This window comes from Andrographis paniculata, unplaced genomic scaffold (assembly GCF_009805555.1).
Source record: "Andrographis paniculata isolate CXL003 unplaced genomic scaffold, ASM980555v1 Contig50END, whole genome shotgun sequence".
Taxonomy (NCBI): Eukaryota; Viridiplantae; Streptophyta; class Magnoliopsida; order Lamiales; family Acanthaceae; genus Andrographis; species Andrographis paniculata.
In genome coordinates this window covers 1,211,410-1,229,652 of record NW_026137585.1, presented here as the reverse complement: position 1 = coordinate 1,229,652, position 18,243 = coordinate 1,211,410, and the positions used below count along the sequence as shown (strand labels likewise).

The 18,243-nt window shown below is 33.3% G+C and overlaps 3 protein-coding genes across 5 annotated transcripts; all 3 read left to right on the top strand.

The window, feature by feature from the left end:
- The first annotated feature begins 2,835 nt into the window (after window positions 1-2,835).
- Window positions 2,836-4,704, top strand: LOC127253341 (salviol synthase-like). The gene is made up of 2 exons (XM_051277894.1): window positions 2,836-3,782; window positions 4,015-4,704. Exons 1-2 carry the CDS (start codon window positions 2,892-2,894, stop codon window positions 4,639-4,641), a joined length of 1,518 nt encoding a protein of 505 aa, XP_051133851.1. The 5' UTR covers window positions 2,836-2,891; the 3' UTR covers window positions 4,642-4,704.
- A 1,708-nt stretch (window positions 4,705-6,412) lies between these two features.
- LOC127253338 (salviol synthase-like) lies at window positions 6,413-8,645 on the top strand. The gene is made up of 2 exons (XM_051277888.1): window positions 6,413-7,772; window positions 7,865-8,645. The coding sequence occupies exons 1-2, from the start codon at window positions 6,882-6,884 to the stop codon at window positions 8,489-8,491; spliced, it is 1,518 nt and encodes a 505-aa protein (XP_051133845.1). The 5' UTR covers window positions 6,413-6,881; the 3' UTR covers window positions 8,492-8,645.
- A 1,622-nt stretch (window positions 8,646-10,267) lies between these two features.
- On the top strand, window positions 10,268-16,660 carry LOC127253340 (salviol synthase-like). Of its 3 annotated transcripts, none has more exons than XM_051277893.1 (2): window positions 10,268-11,189; window positions 15,856-16,660. In XM_051277893.1, exons 1-2 carry the CDS (start codon window positions 10,299-10,301, stop codon window positions 16,480-16,482), a joined length of 1,518 nt encoding a protein of 505 aa, XP_051133850.1. In that variant the 5' UTR covers window positions 10,268-10,298; the 3' UTR covers window positions 16,483-16,660. The 3 variants fall into 3 exon arrangements, with proteins under 3 accessions (XP_051133850.1, XP_051133849.1, XP_051133848.1); XM_051277892.1 differs by lacking the exon at window positions 15,856-16,660 and adding an exon at window positions 11,684-12,491; XM_051277891.1 differs by lacking the exon at window positions 10,268-11,189 and adding an exon at window positions 14,541-15,477 and having other exon boundaries at window positions 15,856-16,656.
- The last annotated feature ends 1,583 nt before the right edge of the window (window positions 16,661-18,243 follow it).

The window sequence follows — 18,243 nt, the reverse complement described above, 5'->3', positions numbered from 1 at the left end:
CCAGGGGTGTAGCGTAGTCCCCAGTGGAGATTTGACCGCGTTGGTTGCATACTGCAAAATTTAAAATTAATAAACTTATTTTCATGATGAAGATAAATGTAGGATAATTGAAGTGGGATCATCTCCTCAGAAAATAAAAAAGATTTTATTTTCGGATGTTTAATTTAGATATAATAAAATAGAGGGTTTTGGAGTTGAAAATAAAAATAATACTAAATAAAAAATCTACCACTAAAAAATAAACTCAATAAAAATAAATTTTCAGTCTAGGAATGAAACTGACAATTTAGATAGTAGATTCGATCATCGATAAATATTTAATTTCATTGATTTTTAAATAAATTAGTTCTAGTTAACGACATACGCCTAATAATCAACTATTTCTTAGTTTTTCGACAATCAAGGTACGATCATTAACTATTTCCGTAATTAGACTAGATTTCTAGTGACGCCGCAAAATAATTTACTAACTTAACTGCTTTGCGAACTAGAAAAGTCTAATTCAATTTAAGAATTACATATGCCAAACGGTTGAAAATTGATTTCGTGATTTTCTAGTGATGCCTGTTGCTAGTTGCTAGCTAAACCAAATTAAAATGCAATTACGAACTACTCATTAATCATAAGAGGAAGAACAAAAATAGAAAAAAATAAACACCGCCTATAATTAATCGGATTGAAGGAAAGAAATTGAAATCTTTTTAGAAGAATCATTTTTTTTTTTTTTTGTGGCTATCCACGATTTCTACCTAGGACGTTCTGCAGTGTATTCTCTTCCGGATGTATGAAAAGTGGCCCCCTCTTTTTTTTTACCTTAATTTTGTAATAATTGTGTTTTTTTATCAATTATCTTTTGACAATCATAAATAAACAATATATATATACAAATCAAATAGAATCAGATTAAAATTAATCAAATATTGCAAATAATATAAATATTTAACGTATGCGATTTCTAGTTTCTAAGGTTGGGACAACATTCCCAAACCCAGATGGTATGGATTGGGTTTATTGTCGATTTTAAATGTTGAATATGTTTTTGGAATCCAACATATTTGACAGTCCCCAGACGTAGATATTTTAACCGAACTGTTGAAGTGGATCACCAAATGTTTTGTATTTTTTTATTTTTTATTTATTTCCGCAATATAAATTTGTAATTTCACTGCAATAATGGACAAAGTTTCACGATTGTTATTATTTTTGTCAATACCTTGACATTAATTCATGCCTGCATATTTTATTCGCTAGTTGTGTTAAAAACTATGATAATCTTTTTCAGTTCTGATTAATATAATATTGACAATGACATATGAACTAATTAATCAATTGCAATAAAAACAAATCCTGCTCAAGAGCATCAAAGTACTTTGATCCAACGTTTTTGTTAAAAAAAAATGGCTCAGCAAAACTATGTTTTTTTGCGTCACAAATACATGTTACGTAAAAAAATAAATAACAAAGACAATAAATATGAAGGTGTGTAAGATGTTTTTTCATATTTTTAGCTTTTGTACTTAGGAATGTCAAATGGGGCGGGTTAGCCCTACCCGCCCCGGACCCGCTTTTAATGGGGTGGGTTCGGGTCTAAATAATATGTTTCGGGACGGGTTGTGAATTTAAAATTTTAAACTCGGCCGGGTTTGGGGCGGGTTACGGGTTTTACTAAAAATCCGCCCCAACCCGGACCCGGACCCGAACTCGGATATTTTTTAAAATTATTATTACTAATATATATGTACATTTATATGATAAAAATATATTATTTATTTACTTAAATAATTTTAAATATAAAATTGAATTAGTCGCCTGCTCAAATAATTTTTTAAAATTATTATACCTAATATGTCTATATTTATATAATAAAAATATATTATTTATTTATTTATCTTATTTTTATGGATCAATATTTGATTGTTTTTAGATTTGTTTTTGTGTTTTTAATGCTATTTGTTTTAGTATTCGATTGTCAAAAAAATATTTATTATTATATATTTTTAAAAAAAACGGATTTGCCGGGTTGGCCTGCGGGTCCTGGGGCCGGGTGGAAGCGGGGCGGAGCGGGTCTCGGAGCCTAATATTTTCTAGCGGGGCGGGTCTCGAGGCCTGCAGAACCCGTCCCGAACCCGCCCCGTTGACATCCCTATTTGTACTTTCTGTAAATATAAATATATATGTAATAATATCTTTATAATTTTTTAAAAAAATTAAAATATTTTAATATTAATATTTGATTAATATTTTCACTTGAGATCGAAAAAATATAGCATTTAGTTTTTTTTTTTTTCATATATATTTCTAAATTAAATATTACTATATAAAAATATTTACAAATCCAACTCCCACATACTATCAGGTCATCCCTTGTGGCACTGAATCAACTTCGTTTAGAGTGAAAACAGAAGAAAAAAGAAATTTTAAGAATTTTTTTACGTCGAAATTTAAATAATAAAAATTTTGATTAAAATATTTTTATAATATAATATTTTCTCTGTCATCAAAATAATATTTTCATATTGTTATTTTCTTCCGTCTCAAAATAATGATCATATTTTTTTTTGGTAATTAACTTTATGAACTTTTACAAAATTACCCATATTTTTTTATAGTAATATATAATGACATTTTGATCTTTAGAAATAATTTCACACTAATATTAATATTTCTTAATTTTTATATTCATCTCAATGTTTCTATTATTTTCAAATGGAGAAAGTATAAATAAGCAGTGATACGATATTTTGAATATAAAACTGAACTATTCTATAATAAATTTGCACTATAATTGTATATATACACCATTTTGTTATTCATCAACAAACTACAGCTCTGCTTTCACAATTCAGATTTGCAGCAAACTGTCCTAAACTTACAGTGCAAGACTCGAATCAATGGCTACTGATTTCTCATCGTGGATAATCCTTTTCTCATCTTTCATATTTCTTGCAACCATTTGGAATTTAATCATCGGATCCAAACGCCGCCGGAGTTCGGCCATCCTTCCGCCGGGGCCAAGAAAGCTGCCGGTAATCGGAAACTTGCACAACCTTATGAGTCTCCGGCCAGCCCACCGGGTTCTGGCCGACTTGGCTTCGAAACATGGCCCGATGATGCACTTGCAATTGGGTCAAATCAGCGCAGTTGTTGTATCTTCACCCGACGTGGCGAGAGAATTCTTGAAGACGCACGATATTACCTTCGCAAATAGGCCATCATTCTTTGCGACAAGTATAACATGTTACGGCCATTCGGACATAGCATTTGCTCCCTATGGCGAATATTGGAGACAGTTGCGAAAAATTTGCACAGTAGAGCTGCTAAGCTCTAAGCAAGTCCAATCTTTCCGTCCCTTGAGGGAAGAAGAGTTTTCGAATCTTTGCGGATGGATAGCTTCGAAAGAAAGGTCTACGATCAACTTGACTGAGAAAATTGTCTTGACGACTTGTGACATGGTTATGCGAGCATGCCTCGGCAATAAGACGGAAGAACATACCAAATTCATATCCTTAGTCAAGGAAGGTGCCGACTTAGCAGCTGGATTTTATCTAGTCGATGTGTATCCGTCCCTTGCTTGGTTTGGAACAATCAACGGATTTAAAGGCCGAGTTGAGAAGGTGCACGGACAAGCGGATAAAATCCTCGGGAAAATCCTCGAGGATCACAAAGTAGCCGGCTCGCAAAACAAACAACGCGAAGACTTAGCCGATGTTCTCCTCAAGTACCATAAGGACAGCGGACATGAGCTTCAATTAACCGATGACAACATAAAAGCTGTGCTTCAGGTACTTTTAAAGCCATGCATGTTTGATTTTTACCATGTTACATGTAAGAGCGAGACCAGACTTTGGTTAAATAAGCTTAAAAATATATCTGAATTTAATATTTTGAAGTAAACAGATCAGGCTAAACCAGACCTTATGTAAGCCACTCCGGTGATAGGGCGTCTGACCTATTCCCATCTCTAGTTCCATATTTTTGGAGATTTGGATTGTAAGATTATTCTTGTAAAAGCAGGACATGTTTGATGCTGGAATCGAAACATCATCGACAACTACAGAGTGGGCTATGGCTGAATTGATTAAACATCCAAGAGTTCTTAAGAAGGCACAAGATGAGGTGAGGCAGGTATTTGGCAACAAGGGATTTGTTGATGAGTCCGAATTCGATAAGCTAAAATATCTGAAGTTAGTGATTAAAGAGACACTGAGGATTCATCCGCCAGTGCCGCTGCTTCTCCCGAGAGAAAACTACGAGGCCTGTGAGATTAATGGATACAAACTACCTGCAAAAACTAGGGTTTTGGTGAATGCTTGGGCCATTGGAAGAGATCTTAAAATCTGGAAAGATGCCGAAAGCTTTATACCAGAGAGATATCTCGAAAACATTTCAGTTGATTACACTGGGAAGAATCTAGAGTACATCCCTTTCGGTTCCGGAAGAAGGATTTGTCCTGGAATGACTTTCGGCCTCACCAACATCGAACTTCCATTGGCAATGTTTCTCTATCACTTTGATTGGATTTTGCCTGATGGAATGAAACCTGCAGATTTGGACATGGCTGAAACCTTTGGCATTACAGCAAGAAGGAAAGATCCACTTTTTGTTATTCCCATATTGAAAAATCCTTTGCCTCATAAATAAAATTGAGGTTCAATCTATCGACCCTTTCCATGTTCTAAGACAGTAAAAATTAATCATGACAGATTTATGTACTATTTGAAATGAATTAAGAAGTTTTTAATTTCTGTTTCGTTTTCTATGCTTTGGCTATTTAATTTATTGAACTTTCATTACATCTTGTTCCTACTTCTTTGAGCCATTCTACCATTTGGAGATCTTGCCTCTTCATTATTGTTAGGTAAAATTAGGAAAAACTAAAGAAACGCATAAATGAAAGCAAGACGTTTTTTATTTTTACCCCACAAACACAGGCATTCACCGGGATCAAGTCCGGGATCTTTACTCTCAAGCGAAGGATGTCTCTCGATTTACAAGAGTTTGACTCATGAAAGTGTTTTTTTTTTTTTTTTAAAAAAAGTTTCTGCAATATAAATTTGTAATTTCAGTGCAATAAAAGGACAAAATTTGACGTATTTTATTGTTTTTGTCAATGCGTTGACATTAATTCGTGCCTGCGAATTTTATTAGCTAGTTGATGTTTACACTAAGTTAAATAAAATATGTTAAAAACTACAATAATCTTTTTCAGTTCTGATTAATATTATATTGACAATGACTTATGAGCTATTTAATCAATTGCAATAAAAACAAATCCTGCTCAACAGCATCAAAGTACTTTGATTCAACTTTTTTGTTGAAAAAAAATGGCTCGCAATTTTTTTTTTTTTTGCGTCGCGAATAAATATTATGGGAAAAATAAATAACAAAGGCGACAAAAATATGTATTTTACACGAAAAATGACCGTTTATTAGGATATTATAGCATAGTAAAAAAATAATTTTTTGGTAGTGAATACTCTAGAAAAATGATAAGAACAATCATACAAGAAATAATTATGGAACAAATATTAGACAATAAATATGAAGGTCAGGTTTTATATATTTTTAGCTTTTTGTACTTTGTGTAAGTGTATATATATTTATAATTTATTTAAAACATTAAAAAGATTTTGTTATTAATATTTGATTAATAATTTCACTTGAGATTGAAAAATAAAACGTTTTTTTTTTTCCTTCTCTCATATATATTTCTAAATTAAATATTACCCCATAAAAATATTTGAAACAGTTCATTATTTTTTAAAAAATGGCATGCTGTAACTGCCTACATTTTAAAATGAATAGTTGTGGTCAGTTGTACAAATGAATCAGCCTCGTTCAGAGTCAAATCAGAAGAAAAAGAAAATTCTAATCTCAAGTGGAAATTTAAACAATAAAAATTTTAAATTAAAATAATTATATAATAAAATAAATAAGTTTTAACGACTATATAAATATTAAAAAATAAGTATTTAATTTATATTTTTATGGAATTTTTTTTTAATTTTTTATGAATAATATAAATCCTAAAATTTTGCCAAAGAAAACACCCTAAATATATGTATATTTCATTATTAACACTACAGCTCTGCTTTAACAATTCAGATTTGCTTCAAATTGTTTTATACTGTTGGATTTTTTTATCCAATTAGATCCACCCAATAAGATACACACCCGCTATGCAGTCCATTTTAGACTTGGCCCTGACCCACGACCCGCACCCGCCACCAGAGCCGCTTGGACCCGCAACCTGAACCTGGACCCGCGATCCATGACCGCATCCTTCTTGGATGCGCGTCTTTTTCCCTAGCCTTAATTTTGGCCGTCTGATTGTGGATCTTGATCTGGTCCGTCCGTTGCTTAATTGAGATGAATATATATAATGAGAGAGAGAGGGATTTCTCTTATTCCACTCACTCACGTTTCTCTCTCTATACAACTTTCCCTCTCTAGCTCTCCCCTCTCTTTACCTCTCGACCTTTCTGTTAGCCCTCCCGGTGACTGTTTCCGACGGTTTCACGGCGATTCTCGGTGGCACCTCTTGTGGAGGTTCTTTGGCGTGGTGTTTCACCTCTGGTTGTTGATCGTAGCCGCAAAGGGCTCGTTCGACTTGTAGGCGTTTGTAATTTTGCTTGTTTCGCCTTGTATGTGATTGTGGGGGTTGATTTGTGCTTGAGTTGCGTGTTTCGGGCCGGTTTAAAGTGTGTAGTCGCTAGTAGGTGCATTTTGTGTGTCGATTTACTGTTATGAGTGGTTAGGGGCTGAGCCTGAGCCTAACCAAAACTAGTATAAGATTTATGTTTTCACTCGGTTTTCGTTAATAAAATTCTCGATCTATTCCGCATTTGACATAACATAAACAAACACAGAAAGATTCATTAATGGCTACTGATTTCTCATCCTGGATCATCCTTTTCTCAACTTTCATAATTCTTGCAACTATTCGGAATTTAATCATCGGATCCAAACGCCGCCGGAGTTCGGCCATTCTTCCGCCGGGGCCAAGAAAATTGCCGGTAATCGGTAACTTGCACAACCTTATCCGTTTCAGGCCACCCCACCAGGTTTTGGCCGACTTGGCCGCAGAATATGGGCCAATGATGCACTTGCAATTGGGTCAAATCAGCACAGTCGTTGTATCTTCACCCCATGTGGCGAAAGAATTCTTGAAAACGCACGACATTACCTTCGCGAATAGGCCGTTGTTCTTTGCGACAAATATATCATGTTATGGCCATTCGGACATAGCATTCGCTCCGTATGGCGAATATTGGAGACAGTTGCGAAAAATTTGCACAATAGAGCTGCTAAGCTCTAGACAAGTCCAATCTTTCCGTCCCTTGAGGGAAGAAGAGTTTTCTAATCTTTGCGAATGGATAGCTTCGAAAGAAAGGTCTACAATCAACTTGACCGAGAAAATTTCCTTGACGACTTGCGACACGGTTATGCGAGCATGCCTCGGAAATAAGACCGAAGAAAATACCAAATTCGTATCCTTTGTCAGGGAAGCTGTTGATTTAGCAGCCGGATTTTATCTAGTCGACGTGTATCCGTCCGTTGCTTGGTTTGGAACAATCAACGGATTTAAAGGCCGGGTCGAGAAGGTGCACGGACAAGCGGATAAAATCCTCGGGAAAATCCTTGACGATCACAAAGTAGCCGGCTCGCGAAACAAAGAGCGCCAAGACTTAGCCGATGTTCTCCTCAAGTTCCACAAGGACAGAGGACATGAGCTTCAATTAACCGATGACAACATAAAAGCTGTGCTTCAGGTACTTTCAAAGCCATCTTTGATTTTTACCATGTTCGATGTTTTTGGAGTTTTGGAAAGCTTTGGATAGTAAGATTCTTCTTGTAAAAACAGGACATGTTTGATGCTGGAATCGAAACATCATCGACAACTACAGGGTGGGCTATGGCGGAATTGATTAAACATCCAAGAGTTCTTAAGAAGGCACAAGATGAGGTGAGGCAGGTTTTCCGCGACAAGGGATTTGTCGAAGAGAACGAATTTGATGAGCTAAAGTACCTAAAGTTAGTGATCAAAGAGACACTCAGGATGCATCCTCCGCTGCCGCTACTGCTGCCGAGAGAAAGCTACGAGGCCTGTGAGATTAATGGATACAAACTACCTGCGAAAACTCGGGTTATGGTGAATGCTTGGGCCATTGGAAGAGATCCTAAGATCTGGAAAGATGCCGACAGCTTTATACCGGAGAGATTTCTCGATAACATATCAGTCGATTATACCGGAAAGAATTTTAATTACATCCCTTTTGGTTCTGGGAGAAGGATTTGCCCTGGAATGTCTTTCGGCCTGGCCAACATCGAACTTCCATTGGCGATGTTTCTCTATCACTTTGATTGGGTTTTGCCCGATGGAATGAAGCCTGAAGATTTGGACATGGCTGAAACCTTTGGCATTACAGCAAGAAGGAAAGATCCACTTTATGTAATTCCCATATTGAAAAACCCTTTGCCTCTCAAATAAAGTCGAGGTTCAATCTATCGACCCTTTCCATGTTCAAGACATTAAAAATTAATCATGATAGATTTATGTACTATTTGAAATGAATTAAGAAGTTTTTAATTTCTGTTTCGTTTTCTATGATTTGGTTGTGTAATTAATTGTATGTTTCATTTATTGAACTTTCTTTACATCTTGTTCCTAATTCTTTGAGCCATTCTACCATTTGGTGATCTTGCCTCTTTATTATTAATTGTTAGGTAAAATTAGGGAAAAACTAAAGAAAAGCATAAATGAAAAACATCCCGGAATCTTGCCCTCAAGCGAAAATGTCTCACAATTTGATTTATTAAAGTTTGACTCATGTTTGGTTGTAGATTTTCGAGTGAGTTTCTATTATTCATCAATGTTTTTTTCTACAAAACATCAAATTAAATGGGTTCTATATCATTTCGAATAAATTTTTACTGTTCCAAACTTCAAAATCAACTCTCAACTCTAAATCCAATTGCACACCGAAGATTCGGGGTATGATATAGATAGAACAAAAACACAACCCGCGGAATATATACCATAATTGTAATATTGAATATATGTACATAACTAAATTTGTAATTTATGTGGCTATAGGTGACAAAGCTTTTTGTATGTTCTTATTTTGGTCAATTATAACATTCATATGCCTTCATATTTTATTTGTTATTTGATGCTGAAACAACTATAAGTTCAATTATTCTGTTGAAAAATATATATATATTAGCTTTATCTTTGTTTTTAGTTCTGATTAATATAATATAGACAATGGCTTATGATCTACTCGATTGCAATAAAAACAAATCCTACACGAGACCATCGAAAGTAGTCTCAGAAAATGACATGCACACTCGTAGAACAAATATATAATGAACAAAATTAGAAAAAATAATATGATCGGGTGAGTTTAAGAAATAACAAAAAAATTATACTAATTTGATGAATAATATAAATTGAATCGAGGAATAAAAAGAAGTAACAAACACATAAATTTTACCTAAAATGAGAAAAACTACTGAAGCAAGATAATAATAAAATTATACAAATACTCTATATATATATATCACATCCAAGAAATATTTCATTTGAATCAAAAATCAAAACACAAAAGGAACATTCATACGTCTTCTTAGTTCTTTAAGGTCAAGGTCTCAAATTTCCGGGACCTAGCATGATTCATACGGCTTTTTACATGCTACACATGATTGATCTAGTATGACTTGTCTTGCCAAAATTTAATTTACAGATTATTAAGTTCGACCGAAAGTTACCCGTAGCATACTCAAAGAGCAGCGGCTCCGAATTGCGCGTCATAATAATAAAAAATAAAATAAAATCATGAAAGCATATATTACTTAAATATACGTACTTTCAATTTATTATATTACTTCATCATCTCTTAAATTATGCTCATATTTTTTATCTGTTTCCTAAAAGTACCCACATTTTTTTTATTTAATAAAAAACCACACAATTTTTTGTATAATAAATATAATATATTAATATTTATTCTTTATTCCATAAAATAATTATAAAATTATCTAAAACACTTCATGATAAAAACAAAACTAAAAAGTTATACACATCTGGCATTTGACAGAGTTGTAACCGCTCACATACTTTCCTGCATGAACAGCTGTGAAACAATTTTCCAAAATGCATTAATCTCGTGCAGTGTGTAATCAAAAAAAAAAAAAAATGTAACAAATTCTGTTATTTATATAAATACTACATCTCTTGCATTCACAGTTTCAATTTTGCAGCAAATTGTTCGAAATTGAGTCAAGATTATTCATCAATGGCTACTGATTTCTCATCCTGGATAATCCTTTTCTCATCTTTCATATTTCTTGCAACTTTATGGAATTTAATCACTCAATCCAAACGTCGCCGGAGTTCGGCCAATCTTCCGCCGGGGCCGATAAAGTTGCCGGTGATCGGAAACTTGCACAACCTTATCAGTTTCCGGCCACCCCACCGGGTTTTGGCCGACTTGGCTTCAAAACATGGGCCGATGATGCACTTGCAATTGGGTCAAATCAGCACAGTCGTTGTATCGTCACCCAATGTGGCGAAAGAATTCTTGAAGACGCATGACATTACCTTCGCGAATAGGCCGTCGTTCTTTGCGACAGAAATTATATGTTACGGCCATTCGGACATAGCATTTGCTCCATACGGCGAATACTGGAGACAGTTGCGAAAAATTTGCACAGTAGAGCTGCTGAGCGCGAGGCGCGTACAATCTTTCCGCCCTATAAGGGAAGAAGATTTTTCGAATCTTTGCCGATGGATAGCTTCGAAAGAAAGATCTTCGGTTAACTTGACTGAGAAAATCGCCATGTCGACTTGCGACACGGTTATGCGAGCATGCCTCGGCAATAAGACCGATGAACACGCCCAATTCATATCCATTGTCAAGGAAAGTGCTGAATTAGCAGCCGGATTTTATATCGTCGATTTGTATCCATCCATGGCTTGGTTTGGAAAAATCAACGGATTTAAAGGCCGAGTCGAGAAGGTGCACAAACGAGCGGATAGAATACTCGGGAAAATCCTCGACGATCACAAAGTAGCCGCCTCCCGAAAGAAAGAGCGCGAAGATTTAGCCGATGTTCTCCTCAAGTACCATAAGGACAGCGGACATGAGCTGCAATTAACCGATGACAACATAAAAGCTGTGCTTCAGGTACTTTCAAAGCCATGTTTGATTTTTACTATGTTCGAAGTTTTTGAGGTTTTTGAGAGATTCTTACAGTATGATTCTTCTGTTGGGCAAAAAAAGGGAGTAAGAACGTGAAGAAATAACTAAGACACAAAGATGAAAAATAAATTAGAATGAAATACATTTGATTGATTGATGATTGTAAATGAAATTAAAGTCTATTTCTATACAAAAAGAAAAAATAATTTCTCGTAGACAAATACAAGCTAATGGCTTGATACTAGGGTTTTTATTTTTTTTTATTTTTTATGATATGAAAAGTTGCGGCCATTACTGTTTGAGTGTGTATTGGATAAATTTACGACCAAACCTAATAGGTTGCACACTAGGTTAATTTCTTATTTGGGACTGAATTTTGTAACTCATTTATTATGCAATGTATTAATTTTTGACATAGTCCATAGACTTTTATTTTTTGAAAATGAAGATTATTTCTCGACATCTTCTTGTGCAAATAGGACATGTTTGATGCTGGTATTGAAACATCATCGACAACTACAGATTGGGCTATGGCAGAGCTAATGAGACATCCAAGAGTTCTTAAAAAGGCACAAGAAGAGGTGAGACGAGTTTTCGGAAACAAGGGATTTGTGGATGAGTCCGAATTCGACGAGCTAAAGTACCTTAAGTTAGTGATCAAAGAGACATTCAGGATTCATGCGCCGGTGCCGCTACTAATGCCGAGAGAAAACTACGAGGCCTGTGAGATTAATGGATACAAACTACCTGCAAAAACTAGAGTTATGGTGAATGCTTGGGCCATTGGAAGAGATTCTAAGATCTGGAAAGATGGCAACAGCTTTATACCGGAGAGATTTCTCGATAACATTTCATCAGTGGATTACACAGGGAATAATTTAGATTTTATCCCTTTTGGTTCCGGGAGAAGGATTTGCCCGGGAATGACTTTCGGCCTCGCCAACATCGAACTTCCATTGGCGATGTTTCTTTATCACTTTGATTGGGTTTTGCCCGATGGAATGGAACCTGAAGATTTGGACATGGCTGAAACCTTTGGCATTGCAAGAAGGAAACATCCACTTTATGTGATTCCCATATTGAAAAATCCTGTGCCTCTAAAATAAAATTGAAGTACATTATCGATGCTTTCAATGGTCGAGACATTAAGAATCATGGTAGATTGTTGTCTTTGATGGTTTTTTATAACTATTACTTTGAATTGGGAAGTTTTAAACTTATGTTTTCATTTTCTATGCTTTGGCTATTTAATTAGTTGTATGTTTGATTTCTTGAATGAAAGAGGTTTCGTTACATCTTTTTCCAACCTAATAAGCTGCCAATTAAGTTCGAGAAGTCGCACGAGACAAAATATACTCCCTCCGTCCATAAACTAATGTCCTACTTTCCTATTTGGGACGTCCAACAACTATTGTCCTATTTCCTTTTTTAAACACAAATTTTACATTTTTACCTTTCATTCATTTATTACTTTTAATCTCTACCATATAATTAACGACAAATTTGTCAATTCATAGCAAAAAGACAATCACCTAAAAAACCGTGCAAATATACTTTAGGACAATAGAAATTGGACGGAAAAAGTATGTATCAAGTAAGACTTGAAAGCATCCAAAATTTGAACTTATAACTTTCCGGGCACGAATTTGCTTACATGATTGACAACATAACCTTGAATCTTTGATGCATGAAAGCTGTAGACCCAAAACTAAAATAAAATAATAAAATAATAAAATCCTAAAACAATATATAATGCGAAACCGACATCTTACCATCTTCCGATTTTATAAGAAAATTACTTAATTTATAATTATTACTCCATCCATAGTTTTTTTAAGGTGATATTTATATTTTGCGTTATTGTATTTAATATTAAAAATATTTTTATATTTATATAATTGTTTTTTTACAAATATTAGTATTATAAGATATTGATGAATATTTTTACAAATTTTTATTAATTTATATTATATTTTGATATAATAATTAATATTTAGAAATCAATGAAAAAAAAGGAACAAAAAGTAAATGAAATTTAGAGTCAAGACCGATGCAATATTATTATTAGAGAAAACTGTATTTTTAGTATAATTTGTACTTTATTTATAAATTAATTATCTATGCAATTAAAATATTTAAAAATATGCTGATATTAATATATAATTATTTTTATTATAATAAAAAATTAATATTTTAAAATAAGATGAAATAAAAATAATAAAAAAATATTTTGAATTGAGAAATACTTATATATTTATTTATTTACATTTCTTTATGTTGTCACGTGGACGGATTGTTCAATGCTGATGAAACAGTACTTGTAAAGTAAGATATTTATAGAATACATGTTCGCCAAATTTGTCCTGTGAGTTGTGCACCGAATGAACAGTATGACAACCTTTAATCATATTTTATTTATTTATTTATTTATTATTGACTAGTTTTATTTTATTTTTTTTTAATTTTCTTTTCTAACCTATACAGTCACACACACATCAACAGTTTCGATTTTAGTCGTTCATTCCTAGAAAATATGGGATTTTACTGTAGATACGAGAATTTAGGTAAAATATAATTAGTAAATAATTAAGAAGTGTATTAGTAGAAATAATTATTATTTAGTAAAAATAATTAAAATTAAGAAAATTTAAAATTTAAAATTTAAAATGCGATTAAAGTGCATAATTATATTTTTAAAAATAGGAAAGACAAGTTATATGGGACATACGAAAATAAAAAATAGAGACAAATTATGTGGGAGAAAGGGAATAGTATTTTACCTGGTGTAGAATGAACCAAAAAAATCCAAACTTTATTTTATTCGTAATCTACAAACTAAGCTCTGAATCCATAGATTTGCCTAGTACAGAGTGAACCAAAAGAAACAGAAAACTCGAAGGGTGTGTTTGTTTGGGAGATTGGATTAGATTTTGACTGTTTATTTCATTTTTTTTTCAAAAAAATATCACATAAACACCTATTTTTTATTTTTTATATTATACTAAAAATTAATTTTACATTCAAAATGTCATATCAACACTTATTTATATCACATCATACAATTATTCAAATTCAAAATTTTTAGTATTCAAATCCCATTTCAAAATCCAAACACCAAACAAACACACCTAATAGTATTTTATTCTTAAATAGTAACAAACTCTGCTTTTACGGTTTTATAAGCCTTGAGCAGAGTGCACCAAATATAAAAATAAAAATAAAAATAAAATCAATTGAGTGTTTTTTCTTTCAATTTAATATTTGAATTATGCGTTTTTTTTTTTTTCGAAAATTCATCAATTTAAACTACAAACTTTAGCTCTACAATTCACAGTTTCGATTTGCATAAACTTGTTCTAAACTCACATTGCAAGATTCATCAATGGATACTGATTTCCCATCCTTCAATATCCTTCTTTCATCTCTCATATTTCTTACAACCTTATGTAAACTAATCTCTCACTCCAACCGGCGCCGGAGTTCCGGCAGTCTTCCGCCGGGGCCGAGAAAGATTCCGGTGATCGGAAACTTGTACAATGTTCTTGGCATCCGACCAGCTCACCAAATTTTTGCGGACTTGGCTTCGAAACATGGGCCAATGATGCACTTGCAATTGGGTCAAATCAGCACAGTAATAATATCATCCCCCGAACTAGCAAAAGAGGTCTTGAATACACATGACATTACCTTCGCCAATCGGCCATCATTCTTTGCGACCAAAATAATATGTTATGGGCATTCCGACATAGCATTTGCCCCATACGGTGAATACTGGAGACAGTTGCGGAAAATTTGCACAGTAGAGCTGCTGAGCGCCAGGCGCGTCCAATCTTTCCGTCCTATAAGGGAAGAAGATTTTTCGAATCTTTGCCGATGGATAGCTTCAAAAGAAAGATCTACGATCAACTTGACCGAGAAAATTGCCTTGACGACTTGCGACATGGTTATGCGAGCTTGCCTCGGCAACAAGACCGATGAACACAATGCATTCATTTCCCTAGTCAAGGAAGGAGGCGACTTAGCAACCGGATTTTCTCTAGTCGATGTGTATCCGTCGATTAGTTGGTTTGGAACAATCAATGGATATAAAGGCCGAGTCGAGAAGGGACACAAACTAGCGGATAGAATACTTGGGAAAATCCTCGACGATCACAAAATAGCTGCCTCGCAAAAGAAAGAGCGCGAAGATTTAGCCGATGTTCTCCTCAAGTTCCATAAGGACAGCGGACATGAGCTGCAATTAACCGATGACAACATAAAAGCTGTGCTTCAGGTAATTTGAAAGCCATGATTGATTTTTACTATGTTTTGGAGAGATTCTTACAGTATGATTCTTTTTGCTGGTTGACTTTCGTTTGTAGATAAATAAATAAATAAATAATGCGTATTCCTATCAGCTTAAAGTTTTATATAAGATGAGACGGTCATTTATTTCATCTAACATGGTATCAGAGTTTTGAATTCAAGTTCCACTGTCCCAATTTGTTGTTGTCTACGGGCAAGTTTTGTTTGGTGATATTTACTCCCTTGTCCGTGAGGGGACGTGTTGATTGATTTCCGTTTGTAAATAAATGATGTGTATACTTATCAACTTAAACTTTTAGGTGAGACGGTCATTTATTTCATCTAACTCTTCTTCATGTGCGAATAGGACATGTTCGACGCTGGAATCGAAACATCATCCGCGACTGCAGATTGGGTTATGGCCGAATTGTTGAGACATCCAAGAGTTCTTAAGAAGGCGCAGGATGAGGTGAGGCAGGTTTTCGGCGACAAGGGCTTTGTGGATGAGTCCGAATTTGACGAGCTAAAGTACCTAAAGTTAGTAATCAAAGAGACACTCAGGATGCATCCTCCGCTGCCGCTACTGCTGCCGAGAGAAAGCTACGAGGCCTGTGAGATTAATGGATACAAACTACCTGCGAAAACTCGGGTTATGGTGAATGCTTGGGCCATTGGGAGAGATCCTAAGATCTGGAAAGATGCCGACAGCTTTATCCCGGAAAGATTTCTCGATGGCATTTCTGTAGACTATACTGGAAAGAATTTTAATTACATCCCTTTTGGTTCCGGGAGAAGGATTTGCCCGGGAATGACTTTCGGCCTGGCTAACATCGAACATCCATTGGCAATGTTTCTCTATCACTTCGATTGGGTTTTGCCCGATGGAATGAAGCCTGAAGATTTGGACATGGCTGAAACAATTGGGGTTACATCGAGAAGGAATCATCCACTTTATGTGATTCCTAAAATGAAAAACCCTTTGCCTCTCAAGTAAAATCTAGGCATTCTATCGATCTTTTCTATGTTATGTTTAATTAAGACATTGAGTGTCATGGTAGATTATTACTATCTTGATATGTATTGCTTTGAATTGAGAAGTTTCGAACTTGTGTTTTGTTTTTTATGCTATTCGATTTTATGTTTGGCTTCTTGAAAGAATGACCTTTGATTACGTCTTGTTCCTAGACATATATTAATAATGTAGACAATGAGTTATGATATACTCGATTACAATTGATGATATCTATTTAGCTTTGAATGCATAACTTTTAAATAATAATAATAACATAAGAAAATGAAAATTTTTCTTTTTATAAGTATCACATACAATATTTATTTTTGTATCCAACATATAACTTTAAATTAAAATTTACAACATCAAATAGCGTTAAAAGACTTCATAATACAAACAACCAAAATACTTATAAACATATCCCGTAAGGGATGGCCTCACGTTGTAGGGGTTGGACTTGTGATCGTTGATCTAAGGTCACCTGTTTGACAGCATTTCCGTTCACTACAAAAAAATAATATATTTGTAACGGAATTCCGTCCCTAAAGTTCACGTAGCTAACGTAATTTTATTCCTAATTCCGTCTCTAATGTCATTAGTAACGGAAAAAGTAGATTTAGAGACACAAATATTTTGTTACAAAAATGATTATTTCTTGTAGTGGTTGGGGTTTACCCCGAGTTTATCCACTCGAAAAAAATGAAAATAAAAATATTTTTACTTGTGAATTTGTTTATATATTTGAGATTTATTTTCACACTTTGTAAATTCTGTATATATCTTTTCTAATATTATTTATTATTCAATATTTTAATTTTATCACCAAGAATTTTATATTCAAAACTTATTTTTCATTCAAAATATTACAATCTATAGCTACTTAACTTCAAAAGAATAATTTCAAATGAACAAATATATAAAAACTAAAAAATTGACACAAGAAAAAAGATTGCCTTTCAAAAAATACCACATAGAATATTTATTTTTATATTGAACATATAATTTTAAATTAAAAATTACAACATCGTTAAAACACTTACTAATACAAACAACCAAAACTATATAAACGTTACATCTAGCATATATGATAGAACTCTTATTAGTCATCATTTTACTCACGATGATATTCTTTTCGTCCCACATAATTCATTTATATTTTTATTTTCGTCTGATCTACATAATATTTTATGTTTTTTTGAAATATGACTATATACTTTGATCGAATTATAAATTTTATATTTTATAAATTTTTAATCTTAATTCAATTATTTAGTTATTTTAATCTATATTTATTTTTACTATACAATAATATTTTTACTAATACACTATTTAATTACTTACTAATTATATTTTACCTAAATTCTCGTATCTAAGTAATAAATTCAATTTAAATTACTTTTTTTTTTTTACTATTTTCATCTCTCTTATTTCAAAGTATGTATTTCTCATTTTAAAAAAATAATCATACACTAATACAAAATACTCTTAATTTTCACTTAAATTACAAATATACCATTACACATATAATTATTTTTTTTTACATAAAGTCATCAAAAAACAAAAATATCAAAAATTTCTACATACTCTCACTAACTAATAAAATATTATTATTTCTTAATTCAATACAAAATCACAAATGACCTCTTTAATTTAAAACGAATAGAGTATACAAATATATAGAATGCAATATAATTTTAGCACATTCTTATTAATATACTCTTTTCGTCCTACTTTTTTATATTC